This window comes from Pinus tabuliformis, chromosome 7, assembly GCF_031772625.1.
Source record: "Pinus tabuliformis cultivar Carrire ecotype Pingquan chromosome 7, CPIR1, whole genome shotgun sequence".
NCBI classification, from domain to species: domain Eukaryota; kingdom Viridiplantae; phylum Streptophyta; class Pinopsida; order Pinales; family Pinaceae; genus Pinus; species Pinus tabuliformis.
The window spans coordinates 247,628,391-247,647,015 of NC_142293.1; the positions used below are offsets into that span (position 1 = coordinate 247,628,391).

An 18,625-nucleotide genomic window follows, 5' to 3' on the forward strand; every position below is an offset into this window, starting at 1 on the left:
GTGATTATCATGTGTGTTTTCAAGCTTTCATAAAAATAAAATATGTGCATATTTCACGATGGGTCGTTTGTTATGCAAGTAGATACATCAGATAACATGTGTGTCGAACAGTCGCGTAACATATGAAACACATCATCATATGTAAAAGATCCATCTAAGAATAAGCATACATAAATCATTTCAAGCATAGTTTGCACGTGTGTGTTTTTAAGCTTGCATTAAACATATAAAATCCATGAGTCGAGTGTCGTGCAAATTCATACATAAGATCACAAATTGTACTGAACAAACGCATAACACAAGATAACACATCATCACATGTAACAACGACTCATCCAAAAATCGGTATGTATATATATATATATCGTGTGGCGCACTGAGGCGCTCAAAAATAGAAGTACATGTCCCAAAATCTCAATACATCTGAGTCATAATGTCTCAAAATAAACAGTGGAAATAAAACCTAGGTGACTAATCGGCTGGATGGTGCTCTCTGTAGTACACAGCCGCTCGTGCCACCCGCCTCAGAAGGCGGTGCACTCTGGGTTCCACACCCACTGTGTGGATCTGATGCTCCACAGGAACCTCTTCGACCCCCTGGAAGTCCGGCACCCCCTCCAGCAACCCCTCAAGGTTGCGAGCCACAATCTCTGGTGTGTTGGCCCCTGGAGGGGCTAAGGCCAAAGCTCCGGCTCCCGGGCCCTCTCTCCGTGCCGTGGCAGCCAGGCCAATCGGTCTAGTAGGCCCCACATCTGCATGACAAGACATTTATTAGGACATGTACATAAAAAATTTAAAAAACAATACAAAACTCAAAAGACAAAAAGTGTCATACCTGCATCATCCCACTGTTCACCCGGAGGCAGCACCAAGTCAGGATCATTGCGGAAATCCATCCCCGCATATGGCCAATCCTGTACGAAGATCTCCTGTTGGTCCAACCAGTCTCTGAAAAATACCCCCCAGCTATGTGGTCGGCCGCCACCCCCACGTGGCATAATCCGAGCCCATCGTGAGGCCCTCGTCTCTCGAGGATCTCTGGGGGCATCCACAGCCATAGACTGCAGTCGCATGGCTGGTACTCGCTCCAGAATGAGCGGGACCAGGATCGATCCATACCCGAACTGCTTCGTCTCTCCGCGACGGCAGTTGCTCAATTGCCTCTTCATGTTGTTGCACACTGCAGTGCACCAGTCAAACACGGTAGGCTCGAGGCACTCGAGGGCTAGTAGGAGATGGGTCTTGGATGCCTCGTGGTTCGCCATGCTGCCCGCTGCCCGGGTCACCATGAACAGGATGGTGCGCAGCACTATGTCTCTCACTGTGGGGATCGAGCACTTCCCACTCCGCGTTTTCACCGCCCCCGGGCAAACCTCAGCCATCAGGTCATCCAGAGTACCGCCGCTAGGTCGCTGCCCCTCCAAGATGGGCCTCGCACCTCGGCGCGACAACCCAGTCAAGAAAAAGATATCCATGTGGTCAAACTCAATGTCGTGACCACGGATGGTGAATTTTTGGTCCACCGGGTTCCATGCCCTGATCAGCAGCTCCAGCAGATCATGTTGGGCCCTCAGACGCGGCGTAAGGAAGAATTTCATGAATCCGCACGCCCGCATGGCGTTGCAGCAATTTACGTCTCCCCAGGCAGCCACATCCTCTACATCGTGAACTCTCTCTTGCCATTGAAAGGCCATGATGTCCTGCATGAACAATAAAAACCAATCAGAATTGTTTTCATGGAAAAATTTACGTTCATTTATTAAAAAACAAAACTTTTCCGCGCCATCGCGGCTGTTTTAGGGACAGCCGCGATGACAATGGCGGCTCTGTGTAAAAAATGCGAGGTCAGCGCGGAAGAACACGCCTTTTCCGCGCTGACCCGAAGTTGGTTACATTGGCTATTTTTCGGTCAGCGCGACCCCGTGGGCAATTTCCGCGCTGACCGAGGGCGCACCCATGCAAATAAAAAATGCCCAATTGGGCCCATTCAACCGTTAAAAAACTCCTAAAATGAACCAGAATGCAGGGCAAAGGAATGGGAACCTACCTGGAAGAAGCAGATCTGAAAATGGTCTCCGGATGGGCTGGAAATCGCTCCGTCAACTTTTTGGCTTCTCCACGTTCTTCGCACTCCAAATAGTAAAATGGTAAAAATGACTTATTACCCCCCCCTATTTATAGTAAAAACTCCTAAATTACCATATTTTTTGGGTTTTTACCATTTTTAGCCATAAAACTAGCCTTGGTTCTGTTTTCAAGCATGTTTCAATATGTTTTTACGTATATCGAATGGATTTATGCGGGTAGTGCCCTTGTGCAGGTATAGGTATCGCAGCTTGGTCATGACAGTCCACAATTCATGTGATTCCCAAAGTGTCGTCTCTAAGCTCTTTTCCGACGTTAAACAAGAGAAGATGGCCGAGCTCCCTTTCGGCTCGTTAAAGGGAACGAAAGGCGGTCGTTTTTAAGCTCTTTTTCCTACCGTTAAACCAGAAAGATCGCCGGGTGTTTGTCGTTTCACACTCGATATTGGCTCTAAAACGACGTGTCTTCGACCACTTTTTTACTTTTTCCGGTCGGAGACACTATTTATGAAAAGTACTCCTCGGTTGTAATGACCGGGCGGTTCTTTCGAGCACAGTTTTATACTTTTTCGGGCTCGAGAGACACAACTGTACGAAAAAGGACCCCCCTGGAGTCTCCTTTTCCGCATTCTTTTCAGACTCTCGAAACAAGAAAAGAAGCCGAGTTTTTCCTTTGTCAGGCTCGTTAAACACTCAATGACATCGGATATTGTCAACATGACACACACCAAGCATATGTTATCCCCGTCAAGCTTGTCATCCAAAAATAATCGGGGTACCTGCCTGCAAAGGTGGGGAAAATGGAACTTTGATTACAGTCGTCTCGGCAGTACGTCACTCTTGAACATGGCACTCCGCTGTTTCGTGTCTGGGTGGGGTCATCTCATCTCATTTTCACTAGCCTCCATGGGTTTGGGATATCCTATTTGACCTCTCATCTGTTCATTGCCGTCATCATCCTATCCGCTGCTCATTTGATGTCAAGTACTGCCAAATCCGTTACAGTGCCGTTATATGTTCAAGAGAAGTTGTCCTCTGCCACAATGCAACCTCGTTCGCTATCTCATCACAAATTATTATACCTCTGTCTCATGTCGGTGATGTGGGAATCATCATGGCCCACCTTCGATCAAGGCCACTTCTCGTCGACTTCAACTCATTATCCGAGAAAGTGACTTAGAGACTCTTTCCAGGTGCCTTGGAGCCTGCATGCCTCAATGGCAGGTTCCTCGTGTTCGACGCAAGGTTTACATCATTGACCTACGATCGAATGATTCCGTGGGTGTTCGACACCAGCTCATTGATTCACACGCCACGGATTGTACCTATAGTACCTTGAGGGCCATTGTCATTATTGGTGGTACCTCTCGCGTCTGTTAACGGTTCTCATCATTGGCCGGTAATCAGACGATGTTCATGCATGTTCGACTCCAACCCCTGTATTCACATGTGTGGACTTGTACTCTGTTCGGGTCGAGATGGAGCGCAAGACCCTGGATCCTTGCTCACTGTGGTCCAGGTTGCGATTTTGTGGATAATCATTACATGACTCATTGATGGATGGCTGCGCCCATACCTGAGTCTTCATGGATGGCTACGACCATACCTTGTCATTATTATGGTCTCTTTAGCTGGGTGGCTGCGTCCATACCATAGACCAGTCTCGCATGTCTTTTGGATGGCTGCGCCCATGCCTAGACTGCATGTATATGATTGTCAGAGATTTTTCGGTACTTCCTGGTGGTGTTCCAGTTCGGCGTGTGTTGTAAAGCATTTCACCCCTCCCACTCTCTCGGTCTTCATGCTTTAGGGGGCATCTGTTACACAGTAATTTATCACTGCCTTCCTGTCAGTCACCCTGCTGTGTCCAGAAGTCACAATCACTAAGTGTTTGATCCCTGAACTGGCTTAAAACCCATTTTTCCAAAGTTTTGTGCATCAGCGCGTCTGTTCCTAAAATAACCGCGATGACCAGCGCCTCACAGTGTATTTCGTGCGCTGCCATCGCGGAAGAACATCACTTTTCCGCGATGACGCACAGCGCGGCTTTCTCGTGTTCTTCCGCGCTGACATGACTTGTTCAGTTATTGTTATGTGCTGACAGCGCGGCAGTCTCTATATAATCCGCGCTGATCCAGTTTGGGCGAATTTGTTCAAACAACCAGCCTTCCAGATCTCTCCAGGCTTGGTTGTTAGCTTTGTGAATATCGACTCCCTTCTATGGCATGTCTGTTCGACCCTTTGCAACTACTCCCCTTGAAGATAAGCTCATCCTTCCACCTTTTTAGGAGACTCCTTCTCCTATATAAACTTCCACCATTACCATGAGCAGCTAGTTAGAAACTAGTGGGAACTAGCTAGACTTAGCTTGGATTGTACAGAGCTTGTAGTGCTCAGATTGCTGCTATAGGTTTGGTGTGTTAGGAGTGGAAGTGATTGATTGCTTGGGGAAGTTTGTTTGTGACATTTGTGTGAGAGAGAGAGAGTTGTTTGTCTTGGGAGAACCATCCTCAAAGGTGAATGCTTGAGATACATGCTGACTGATCCCTCCTGAGAAGTTTATCGACGTCAGAACATTTGGTTGTACTCTTCTCTATTCTGATTAATAATAGATGACTGCTATTATTGTTCCATTCTCGTTTGTTTATGCAATGGATAAATGTGAATTATGTCTTTTCTGACTGGCATATAGTTACTTTTACTAGATTTCACGCTTGCGTTTGCCTTCTCTTCGTGTGTGCAGGTGTCCGTTCGCGGGGATCGCGGAGGACTGTGACCAGCCGAAGCGAAGGAGCGAAGGAGACATCTCTTCGTCCAACGACAGCGCAGGAATCCAAGTAGGTGCTCTTACTTCTTGTTTAATTGTAACTAGGAACATGCGTGGCAGCATTGTGTGATTGTTGCTAGACCCCTATTGGGCTAGTAGGGATCGCCTCTATCCGTAGAGGGGATTTACCTTCCCAACATCACTAGTAGATGAAAAACTACCAGCAAGCTTAGAAACTTCAACTGCTTCAGGATTATAACCTGTTTCTAGACTTTGGTAATCTTGATGGACTACCAATGAAGACTCTCCTTCTTCTGGTGAACCTACTCTACTGCCGCTAGGAGGAGTTACAAGGACCTTTAAACCTTCGTAATGACTTGGGACCTCTTGAGGAGATTCACCCCGAAGTCTACGGGATCTTCTCAACAATTCGGCCACAGAAACAACCTCAGGAGACTTGCCCCGAAGTCTACGGGACTGTCTCGGTAATTCCGCCACAGTTAAAAACTTTTAACTACTGCACACGCAAACAAAGTAAAATCTCAAAGCAAACCACCTAAAGTCTCTAAAGAACCAAACAAATTTGAATCATACGCCTAAAGAATCTAGGGCGTCAAACCAAGCACAAACAGTAACCTTCCAGACCGAAAACGCTAGTTGGAGATGAAACCCAACATCGCCGGATTCAGTACAGAAGTGGCGGGTGGAACAGTTACCCCGGCAACCTGCTTAATGAATAGACCGGCACAAGTTCCTCCACTTTAACCGTCTCGAGTGAAGTGAACCCCCCGGAAAATCCAAGTGAGTCTAGCCGACGTCTGCTCCAGGTACAGTGGGATCTTCCCTCCACCGTCACCTCGGTAGAATCCTAAAGATAATGGTCACTAAGGTTACCAACCGCAACAAATGCACCTGGGGGAACAGTCTACACTCCGACAGCACGCAAGGGCAGAGTATCAAGCTCAATCCCCTTGCCGGTTCCTTGACAATAATCCAAGGTTTACCGACAAGTGACCCCTGGCTCCTCGACAATGGTTAATCCGAGGTTTACCGTTTGTAATACGTGCGTGTCTGGCGTCGTTCCCAACGAGGGAGGATTGATCCCCTCACTGGTTCGGACACGAGCTCGTGCTTCTCCTTTAAGAGGAGCTTTCCCAGAGTACAAATGAGACAATTGGATTTATTCTATCACAAGATAAGGTACTTGTTTGGTTTTGTTGTCTTGGAGAGTTAATTACTCTCCTACTCCAAGACACTAGCCTGATCTAAATTGGTGTTTCAGAGCCCTAGTAAATAAAAGTTACTACGTTGATTTTACTTTAAGCGTTAATTTTATGGTTTTTCTTAAAGACAAAAGGTGATGGAGATGAAACTGGTGGTGTGTAGACTCGACTCGCAACCACTACAAAGATGAACCTAAGATGATTTACACTACTTTTCCTTTTCAATGAATCTCCTAACTAAGAGAGTTGGAAAATGCAAATTTTATAGAAAACAACTTTCTTAGTAAAGACAATCAAAGAAACAATTCTCTTTATCTTTTCAAAACACACAACTCATGACCACTAATTACTCTACGAAATTTCCTTTTTCTCCCAAAAGTCTACAAATGCTACCAAAGCAAACTTTTTCCAAAAGAATTTTTGTGTTTTTTCTATGTTAATAAAGCATGTAAAACTATTTTATCAAATCAAATTTAACAAATCTAATACAATCAAATCAAATTCACTCAAAAGCAAACTAAAAGGAATTTTACCTAAAAGCAAAAATAATGAGGACAAAAGCCTACAAGGATGATTCCCGGATGTTTTACTTAGTCAAAATGCAACTAAGGATCAGTTCATGCAGAATCATAAACTAACCAAAAAACAAAATCGAAATCTTTTTGTTCTTTTTTCTCAAGAATGGAATTCAAGGCTTTAACAAACAAACTTTTCGAGATTCGCAAAGAGAAGACACAAAGGTAGGTCTCTCACTAGGGTGACTTCTATGACAGGCCCGACTCCTAAGAGGACTGATCAAAACCAGGGAGATCCAAAGTTTGACAACCCCTAACGCCAAAGTCACTATAGGACCAGTTAAAAATCAAACCCCTAAGGCAAAATCCCTATGAATTCCACCAAAACCCTCGACACTAACGGGACAAGTTCAGGTGAAGATCTTTGACAGTAAACTGATGGATCTGGGCAGTAAAAACAAAGTAAAAGCAAAATCTAAAGAGCAAAAAGCAAAAATTGAAATTTTCTCAAAATTGACAGGGGTACGCAGGTCATCTGTTCACACAGGCGCGGGTACGCACTGTGCGCAAAGACGCAGTGCGTACAAGTACGCACTGTGTTAAAACCAGAGACTGCGTACTGCTAGCAAAGCTAAGAAAAATAAAAAACTAAATTGACTCTAAGCTAACCCACCCAAATACACAGCTAAACAACCAAAAATCAGAAAACAAGCAATTTTTCTCAGACCAAAATATCAAATCAAAAAGAACTCAAACACATTAATGGAATCCCCAGCGGAGTCGCCATTTTGTCACGCGGAAAGAGTCGTTAGTGCGGACACAACTGACCTTCTTAGAAAGCCTAAGACTCTCTAATTATAAACAAGACAAATAAGAGCAATCCTTCTCTAAATATGCTTTTACAATATGAGAAATCAAGTGTTTAGATCCTACCTGTAATCCAACGCTGTTGTAGTAGTCTAGCTCCGTTGATCCGGATGAGCTCCTCCTTCACTTCGAAACCTGCATTCACCAACAATCAAACGATTAAATAGCACCTGAATATCACATAAAATAAAACATATTTAACATATAGACCAAGGAGTACATGAAACAACTCATTAATAACAAATTGTTGAGAAGAATGGACTAATTTGTATTAAAAGGTAACAAAAGGAACCATTACAACCTGAGCCTTGGTGTTGTGCAAGCTCCTCCCAGGGTCCACAAGAGTTATCCCTTACTCTGATCAGCTCACGCACCTCCCAATGGAAACAAGTAAAGATGGTAATCTCTCCTCACAAGCTTCTACAAGGAAGTCCTAATTCCAGCAGCATCTACCCTTAGGAATGTTTAGCTTTCAACCTCCCCTCCCTTTGGCCCAATGCCTGTATTTATAGTGCTCTAGAGGAAGTTATTCAGGTCCACCATCAATGGGATAAGCCCCTCTTTGGATGGGATAGCTCCCCTATTGATGGGATAAGTTCCTCTTTGGTAGGGATACATGAACCATCTGGAGGCGCTTCATACACGTCAAACATGCTTCTAGAAGACTCTAGAAATGACCACAAGTAACTTTTTTGGAGTGAAACTTGCGCCTTTTGACCTTTACAGGAGTACGCACCCATCCCTTTACATACAGAGCATACAAGTACGCAGGTATTGTGAACTTGGGTTGCGTACCCGCAGGTAAGGCTAAGAGAAACCGCGTACCAAAGATAATTGACTTTAAATGACTTTTCTCTCTTTCTTGAAGTTTGACATGGAGAGCAGAGGCATGAGACTTGCCAAGGAGGATAGTATGACAGTGGATGGAGCCATACTAACTGCAAATAGCCATGGTGACATTTTTTAGTGTAACAGGTAAGTAAAACAGTTGCATAGCTACAAAGATTTTGTTATTGGCCAAAAATGAACGAGACAATTTCTAGATATGTAAGAGGGTGTACTATGTGTGCTAAAAGCAAGCCGAACAATAGCAAACTAGGCTTGTACACTCCACTACCAGTTCCTTCTCACCCTTGGGAAAGTGTTTACATGGATTTTGTTGGAGGACTGCCTAAATCTAGGAAAGGTCATGATTATCTATATGTTGTTGTGGATAGATTTAGCAAAATGTGTATTTTGATACCTTGTAATAAACAGATTACAGATGAACAAACTGCAAAACTGTTCTTTGAACATGTATGGGTTCATTTTGGACTACCCACTTCCATTGTATATGATCGAGACACCCGATATGTGGGGAAGTTTTGGTCAAGTTTGTGGGAACTGATGGAAACCAAATTGAAGAAGAGCACAACTTTTCATCCACAAACTGAAGGCCAGACAAAAGTAGTTAACAAGACAGTGATCCAGCTACTAAGAGGATATTGCAACAAACATCCTAAGCTTTGGGATGAACATTTGTGTTATGTGCAACATGCTTACAATAGAGCAAAACATTCTTCTACCCAGAGATCTCCTTTTGAGACTTGTTTTGGTTTCACACCAAGGTCTCCTTTGGATTTTGTCTTTGGTAAAGATACCATAGTTGATAGACATAGTGATATGGACAAGGCAAATAGGTTCATTGAACAAATCCAGGAGATCCACTAGGCAGTACAGGAACAACTAGAAAAGAGCCAAGCCAAATACAAGGTTAGGCATGACCAGCATCGGATGGAGCATAGTTTTCAGGTTGGTGACCAAGTCTGGCTGTATATCAGCAAAGACAGAATGCAAGGTGAAGGTAAGAAGCTAAAGCCTATTAGGTATGGACCTTTTAGGATACTTGAGAAGATTGGTGAGAATGATTTTTGCCTTGATCTACCAGCCTACATGGACATCTACTCAGTCGTAAATGCAGATTGCTTGAGATTGTTTGAAACTTCTTTAATTGAGGATCCTGAAGAGCAGAGTCAATTGCTTTCTATTGATGACCTGCTACCTGAATATCTTAATGAATTGCAAGAAGACACAATTTTAGATAGGAAGGTGAGGACGACGCACAGGGGAGATGTTGAGTACCTCAGAATTGGACTCAAGGGTTCAAAGCCGAGCAGTACAAAGTGGATTGAGATTGGACAAGTGAGACAATTGTACCCTCACTTAGTTGATGCTTGAAAACCAAATTTTGGTGGTCCAAAAGCTTTTTCAGTGGGAAGGCCGTGATCCGAATTGGATCCATGAAAGATAATCAAGATGTCATGACTGTATTCAAATCAGGACAAAACTTCGAATTCAAGAGCACAGAGCGATCAGGAAGACCTCTGAACAGTGGCAGTTGGCAGCCAGCGAGGAATGACGAGGACCTCGATCAAAGCGTGCTGACCGAGGTCCATGGAGACCGCGCAGGAGGCGAAACTAGCACCTGGGAAGCCTAGATCAGGAAAAGGAGGTAGTTTTTGATGCGTGATTAGCGCTCACTGGGGAAAAACCCTCAAGAAGGAGAGGCTCCAAGTGCTCGGTCGCATTGAAGCTGGGAAAATCATGGGAAAAAGCACTAAAGGCTAAAGGCAGGACCCGCGCTCCAAAACCGACGGTAATTATCGGGGGCACCCTTGGGCGGTAAGCGAATTTTGAGAAAAACAAGCGATTCCACTCAGCGCCCGACGCGTGGCAGGCGGAGGAGAGAGAAAACCACTGCTCATCGCGCACTAACAGTCGAGCAAGTCAACCGCGCGAAATGAGCGAATGAGGTCGGATCTGGGGGCTCCAGATCTAATGGCTGAGATCGCGCCTGATGGGGGAACCAAATTTAACAGGGGATTAAGCCGCAATGTGTAAGAATTTGAGGTCTGATTTGACCGCTGAGGTGGCAGATGAGTCATTTCCTGACGTAACCGAAGAACCAAACCGACAAGGAAGAACTGGCGCAGTTCATAGGAGGACAAGTGGCCACTCTGTGTGAGTAGTTGATGAAGATGCAAAGACAGGGAATTCCAAGTGAACAACAACAGGCGATTCGACAGAGGAGGGAAGCGAAATCGAGCAGTCATGAGCCAGAGTGGCTTTAAGCCATGAACACATAGAAAATAGGACACCAGAGGGAGAGAGGAGAATGAAGACAGAGAGCAAGCAAGAGCAAAGAAGTGACAGTAAAGCAAGAAGCAGAAGGACAGAGAGCCAAGTTGACCTGCAGCACAAGGCAACATCGAGCCATCCCTGAGAGGATCTGTCGGGGAACTAAGCACCACATTGGGCTCTTTCCATTAAAGACCAGAGAGGTCAAGAGCTGGTAAGGCAAAGAGTTTGTGTACTCCAGTCGCTTGGGGAATCCAAGAACCACCCTTCCAAGCAATTTTGTTTCGGGAGACTCAGATTGAGCTCCTCATTGTAATTCTCTACTTTAAAGACACAATAAAAGAAGGCCACCACTGAACGCTGGACCGGAGACGTAGCCCTGGAGGATAGGGTGAACTCCTTATTAATTGTTGTGTTCTTGTATTTGCTTACTGTGTTTCTCTGTTGTTTTCCATTTTTCCAGTGTCTGTGTATTTTGCAATCTGATCGATTCGTTGCCTAAAATAACATAGACAGACAACAGCACATGAGTCTGAAATACCTTCATTCATTAATTAATTAACTGAGGTCACTCAAGGGTGATTTTTAGATCAAAGTATGAGGTATATATCCTATTAGAATCAACAATGTTGGAACTCTCTTTTGGGTTATGTTCCCATCTTCCATTTCATGTCAAGGGGTTGATATATTTGTGTACTTACGAATGGGGAATATGCACAAAAGATATTGATGTAGAGGTGGTTCTTGAATCACATTATATTGGATATAAAACTATGGCACCCACTCTTTAATCCTTGGTTTTCCATGAATGCAAGTATCCTAATTTAGGTCAAGCTAGCTAATATTCTACTAGAGTTATGTGTAACTGCCTCCTCCCACATTTACCCACTTTTACAAGATCGCCAGGGTAAACATGAGACAAGCGTCACTATGATATGACCCGGCATCCAAGTTCTGGTTATGGAAGTGGGGTCGACACACCGACAACTTATAAACATCCCTAAGGGAATACAAACCACTTAGGAGCCTACAAACCACCTTAGGTGATCAATCCCTGAGTTAGAGTTCTTTTCACAAGGGAAACTCCCCAACTGCATGCAAAACACAAAATCAGTGCGGTTATGACGCCCCAACAACACACATAGGACTACTTCCATGTGACTATGACACAAAAGATCTAGTTCTATGCTAACCTCCAGACCACTACCCAAAACTGCTTGTAACTTTCTAGAAACATAAACAAGATGCTAACAATGCTGACTATTCAAAACTCAAGCAAGAACTTGGCCTAAACATGCCTAATCCATGATAGACATTTCATCAAACATATGGTAAACGTGAAATCTACATGTCATGAATGCATATCTGATCATAAACTTCTAAATTTCATCTGAGAATCACCAAGAAGGCTCCAAGCCCTCTCTATCTAGTTGCAATAACACTTGTTAGACATGCATTTATCAACCATTCAATAACTTATCAAAACATGTCAAGAGACATAGATAGAATACATCATATAACCAACATATAAACAGAATGGAAACCATGGCAAATCAACCATAAAATCACCAACATAATCACTACAAATGCTCATAGATCACAATAGGAAAATATCTCATATTAACATATGAAAATGCCAAAGAAGTCAAGGACTTCCACATACCACCCGACCATAGATTGGGATGAACCAAATCTCTCTTTTAGCCAATCACTCCTGTGCCATATTCCAAGCATGGATGTGGGATCATAAAGGTTAAACCAAAACAAAACCAACCATATCTTCCATAGGCCAAGGCACCTCAAACCTCAACCATAAGGATCTCACCTATATGGTCCAGAAATCACTAACATCAACCATATCAGTCTCTACCCAAGCTATGTAGAGATCCAAGAACTAGTAACTCAACCCACAACTAAATAATGGCTCTAGAGAATTTGCTCCAACTTGCAACTTTAGGGACTAGTAACTCAACCCACAAGGCTCCACGAACTAGTAACTCAACCCAAGTAGTTCCAAGGCTCCAGAGCGTTTGTTTCGACCCATGGCCATAGGGAACCTGAGAACCAATTAGAAAAACAATTGAGAAATCCACAACACTATGGATATCCAGGAAATGGCAAGGCAAGGCTGAAAAAACTGTCAATCTAGGAAAATATCCATGCTAATGACAACACATAACCAAGAAACCACATGCATATACCATGCATCCAATAATCAAAAAGGAGATCACAGATGCAACTTGTTACCTACAAAGTAAACCTGTTGTAGCTGCTGATGCAATTTTTCCCTTGATCTTCTTTGTTTTCCCTTGATTTATTTCTCCAATCCAAGTGAATGCTAGAGTGCTACAAGCATGCTCCAAGAATTCTCTAAGTTTGCAAGAGTATGAGAGAGATAATAAAAGGAGAACTCAACTCAAAACTGTCAAAAGGCTAAAACTGATCAAGAGCTATGAACTGATTCTCTGAAGCCTTTTTATCATTGATGCCTCTATTTTCTTCATTTTCCCTTTAATTTCCATTGCATGCAAATTTGTGTCTCTTCATCTTCCTTTTCTCCTATTTTCCTTTTTTTTCATAATTAAATGTAAATTAATGCCTCTTTTCCTTTTCCAATTTCCATAGCCATTATTTAATCACAAGTGATGCCCACTATAATGTTTTACCCACCATTTAGCTTGGAATGTGTGTCCCATGACCTTGGTATTTTTTTACAGGGAAAATCAACAAGGGATTGTTACAAACCCCTCCCCCTTAGGGGAACATTGTCCTCAGTGTTCAATGACACTTATAACCAACAAAATATGCTACCCATGGAGCTTTATAACACATCTCAAAGCAAAATTTACAACATACTAAACTGTTGAAACCATGAACACCATACTGCTTATTGGAGCTTTATAACAAAGCTCGATGCAATATTTACAACATCCTCCATATTGGATCGTTATAACATATCTCGTTGCGGTATTTACAACAAATATATGCATATATAAATACAAACAAAAACACATAAACCAAACACATTTTCTCAACAAACAAATTAAGAAGGATACAGAGCCTGCATCTGATTAACCATCTCCCATGTAGCTTCATGAGGCCCAAAGTGCTTCCACTGCACTTTAACTTGCTCTATTTCTTAGTTCCAGAGCATGAGCTATTTTCACTGCAAAATGCATTGAGGTTTCGACTGGAATTCTCCCTTTGCTTCCACTTGCAATACAAACCAATCAATAACATGATAAACATCCTCGACATATCTACTAAGCAATGAAACATGGAAAACATCATGGACTTTCATTGTTGGCGGCAGTGAAAGTCGGTAGGTCATTGGTCCAATCCTCTCAAGGGTCTCAAAAGGCCCGCAATACCGAGGTTCCAGCTTGGCACATGATCCAATCCTCAAGGAGCTCTTCTTGGGATTTATGCACAAGTACACATGCTCCCCAACCTGAAACTCCTTGAATGCTCTACGTTGATCCACATAACTCTTTTTCCTATCCTGTGTTGCCTTTAAATTCCTTATGGTAACTTGCATCTCATGTTCCATCTCAACTAACATATTCGGTCCAATCAGTGCCCTATTCATTGGATCACTCCAACTGATAGGAGTATTACAACTTTACCCATAAAGAGCCTCAAATGGACTCATCCTCAAGGATTATTGATAACTATTATATATGAAAAGTCCATGAGTGGAAGATACTCCTCCCACTTTCATTGTTGATCCATGAAATACATCCTCAACATGTCCTTAAGAATATTGCTAACCCTCTTTGTCTGCCCATTTGTCATGGATGATAAGTTGTGTTGAAAGCTAACTCCATCCCTAACCCTGCAAACACCGCCTTCCAAAACCTGGAAGTGAACTTGGACTCTTTGTCTGATATGATCTTCTTGGGAACACCGTGCAATCTCACTATCTCCCTGATGGATCTGAGCTACCTCACTAGCTGGATTTGTAGACTTCACTGAAATGAAGTGAGCCACCTTTCTCAACCTGTCAACCACAATCATGATGGAATCATGCTGCTTCGATTTCCTCGACAAATATGTAATGAAGTCCATAGAAATGACATCCCATTTCCAGTCTGGAATTCAGAATAGGCTGCAATAAACCAGCTAGATGCTTTCACTCTACTGACTATCCAAACGCTTTGCAACAAACTCAACCACCTCTTTCTTCAATTTAGGCCAATGATAGAACTTCTTAACTATTGTCAAATTCTTTTAATATCCTGGGTGACCTGAATACAACTTGAAATGAAACTCCCCCAAGATAATATTCTTGAGCTCACTGATATCTAGAACTTAAATCTTGTTCTTGAATCTGCCTAAGCCATTTGTCATGAGGTGATACTTCTCATCCCTATCACCTTCACCTTGCTGATGCAACCTCTACTTCAGTTGATAGTACCTGTCATCATTGTACCCTGCATGTAAGAACCGCTCCTGTAAATCTATCCTGTATGAACTCATAGTTGAAATGTGATTCACCCGCACTCTCCTACTGAGAGCATCTGCAACCACGTTCTCCTTGCCCTTGATGTACTTGATCTCAAAGTCAAACTCACTAAGAGTAGCCAAGAATCTAGCTTGTCTGGAATTCAAAATTGGGTTGGTCAAACATGTAACTCAACTCACTATGATCACTCATCAAAACAAACCTCCTACCAAGAAGATAATGTCTCCACATATTCAATGCATGAATGATAGCTTCCAACTCAACATCACGAGTCACATAGTTCCTCTCGCGCTCATTCAACTTCCTTGACTCATAGCATACCACCTTCCCTTCATGCATCATGACTCCACCAAGTCCTTGATTGCAAGCATTGGTACATACCACAAATTATTTATCAATATCTACAATCTTTAAGACTAGAGCATTTGTAAGCAAATGCTTCGACTTCTCAAAACTAGGTGCACACTCTTCAGTCCATTCAAACTTCTTTCCTTTACTCTGCAAAGATGTAATCACATTGTCAATCCCTGAGAAGTTTTTAATGAATCACCTGTAATAAATTTCTAATCCCATGAATGATTTGACCTCATCCACATTCCTAGGAGTTGGCCACTCCATGATAAATTTAATCTTTTTTGGGTCCACTGATATCCCTTCCTTGGAAACAACATGTCCCAAGTAATGAATATGAGTCTAAAATAAACTTCACTTGCTAAGATTGGCATATAACTGATGCTCTCTCAAAAATATCAACACTACTGCCAGGTTCTCTGCATGCTCTTCCTCATTATTGGAATATATCAATATATCATCAATAAACACTATCACAAACTTGTCCAAGTAAGGATGCAACACACTTTTCATCAAACACATGAAAGTGGTTGGAGCATTAGTAAGACCAAAAGGAACCACCACAAACTCATAATGTCCATACCTTGTACGAAATGTGGTCTTGTAAATGTCTTATTCTTTGATGTGCACTTGATGGTATCCTGATCTTAGATCAATGTTTGAAAATACTGCTACTCCCTTTAACTAATCAAACAAGTCATCAATCTGCAACGATGGATACCTGTTCTTGATCATCGTCTTGTTCAACTTCCTGTAATAAATTCACAATTTGAGAGTATCATCCTTCTTCTTTACAAACAATACTAGTGCACCCTAAGGTGACACACTTGGACTTACGTATCCATTATCAAGCATTTCCTTAAGCTGCAACTTCAATTCCACCAACTCTTGAGTACTCACCCTGTAAGGTGCCTTAGATGCTGGTGTTGCTCCCGGCATCAACTCAATAGAAAAATCCACTTCCCTAGGCAGAGGAAACTCTGAAATATCTGCAAGAAACACATCCTGAAACTACTACAAAATAGGACACCTCTTCAATACTTCATCATCCTAAACATCCTTCCCTTTGGCACTGGAAATATGCACTAAAAATAATACATATCCTTTCAGATAACTGCGCTTTGCTAGCGTAGATGTAGCCATTCTCACTGATGTCAACTTCTTTTTTCGTTTCAAATTTTTTTTTTCTCCATCATCATCTAGGCACTCAATAACATTATCTTAAAAATCTACCCTAGCCCCATGAGTGACGAATGAATCCATGCCCAAAAGCATACTATATGATCCCAAAGGAAGCACATTTAGATGTGTTTATGTAGCCATACCATTAAGCTCAAATGCACAATATCTTACCCAATGATGAACTCTTCTCTCGGCCCCTATAGCCAACTACACCAACCAAGATTTTGCATGCACTTCTTTATTCAAGAAACACTTATCCACCAGGTGAGGACTGATATAACTATAATTCTATGCATGATCAATCAAAATGGAAACAACCCGATCACATAGCTTACCTTCCATCTCAATAATGGATGCCTGATGAGCTGCCTAACTACTATCAAGTGCAGCATAGATCTGAGGAATGCTCTGTCTAACATTCCCAACTATTTGTGCCTCCTAATCACTGTAAATATGAGGTATGCCATGCTGGTGTGATGGAAAATCTCTCTTGTGATGCTCTCCACCATAAGTCCAACACTGCAAAGACTTCCTACCATCACCTTTGTTCTCCTCCTCAGGTTGAGACCCATTTCCTCTGTCAACTGCATTTAACTTCTTATAAGGTGTCACGTTCTCCTTCTCACTTGCATCCTTAGGTATTCCTCACTTCTTAGCCCACTTTCCTTTAGTCTTACCATTACCTTTTGAATCCTGCTTAGGCTAAGACTTGTGATTATACTGCTCATAACAATGCTTCAACTTCTTGATGACTTCCTCTGATGATCTAGGCTCATCATACTCAATCTAATATTTAAAAGCTAAAGGCAACCCACTGATGAACCTATGGACCTTTTTCTTCTCATCCTTGAGGTAGGGAACATACCTCAACAACTCTAGAAACTTATTCGTATACTCTTCATCTGTCATAGAGCCCATCTTCAACTCATAGAATTCCTTGGCCTTTTCGTCATAATATCTCTCAGACAAGTACCTCTTCTTGAAGAGTATTTTAAACTCATTCCAAGTAAACTCTTCTACTTTGATGCCTCTGACACGCTTCACATCTTCCCACTAGATATCCTCTTTTCCCTTGAGACTGAATATTGGTATCTTGTCTTTCATATTCTCTGAATAATCATGCAATTCAAAGAAATTTTTCATCCTAAGTAGCCAGGCTTCTACATCTTCTGGTTTCTTCTCATCCCCATAAAAAGTAGGAGACTTGGTTTTCTTGAACTCCTTTGACAATAAATGCTTCACACTCCTCCTATAAGGATGCTGGTGGTAGTGACGATGATGTCTCTCAAAACTATAACTAGAATAGAATCCATGAATGCTACTTCTCTTGTCAGTTTTTTCGAACCATCTTCCAACTCTTACTATATCATCCATGTTCAACTTGTATCTTGATTGAGACCTGCTACCATATGCCCCATTAGTCCTTTCCTCCCTTCCATTTCTAATCCTCAATCGTCCCTGCTTCTCCAAATTTGAAAAGATTTGAAGGATCACTGCATTAACCTCTGCTTTCTTTTCTTGAGCTCTGACAAGTCCTTCTTATTACTTAATCAACATGTTATTGTTTTCCTCGCACTTTTGATCTCTACCTTGAAAATTCCCAATGTATCTTCTATATCACGAGAATACTCGTCTTCCTACCAAATATCCTCTTTTCCCTTGAGACTGAATATTGCTATCTTGTCTTTCATATTCTCTGAATATTCATGCAATTCAAAGAAATTCTTCATCCTAAGTGGCCATGCTTCTACATCTTCTGGTTTCTTCTCATCCCCATCAAAAGTAGGAGACTTGGTTTTCCTGAACTCCTCTGAAAATAATTGCTTCGCACTCCTCCTATAATGATGTGGTGGTAGTGACGATGATGTCTCTTAGAACTAGAACTAGAATAGAATCCATGAATGCTACTTCTCTTGTCAGGTGTATCCAACCATCTTCCAACTCTTACTATATCATCCATGTTCAACTTGTATCTTGATTGAGACCTACTACCATATGCCCCATTAGTCCTTTCCTCCCTTCCATTACTAATTCTCAATCCTCCCTGCTTCTCC

General features: G+C 42.3%; 1 protein-coding gene across 1 annotated transcript; it reads right to left on the reverse strand.

The window, feature by feature from the left end:
* Positions 1 to 370: 370 nt before the first annotated feature.
* LOC149246775 (uncharacterized) lies at positions 371 to 925 on the reverse strand. The gene is made up of 2 exons (XM_089455750.1): positions 836 to 925; positions 371 to 752 (listed from the first exon to the last, which is right to left on the reverse strand). The coding sequence occupies exons 1-2, from the start codon at positions 894 to 896 to the stop codon at positions 472 to 474; spliced, it is 342 nt and encodes a 113-aa protein (XP_089311876.1). The 5' UTR covers positions 897 to 925; the 3' UTR covers positions 371 to 471.
* Positions 926 to 18,625: the final 17,700 nt, after the last annotated feature.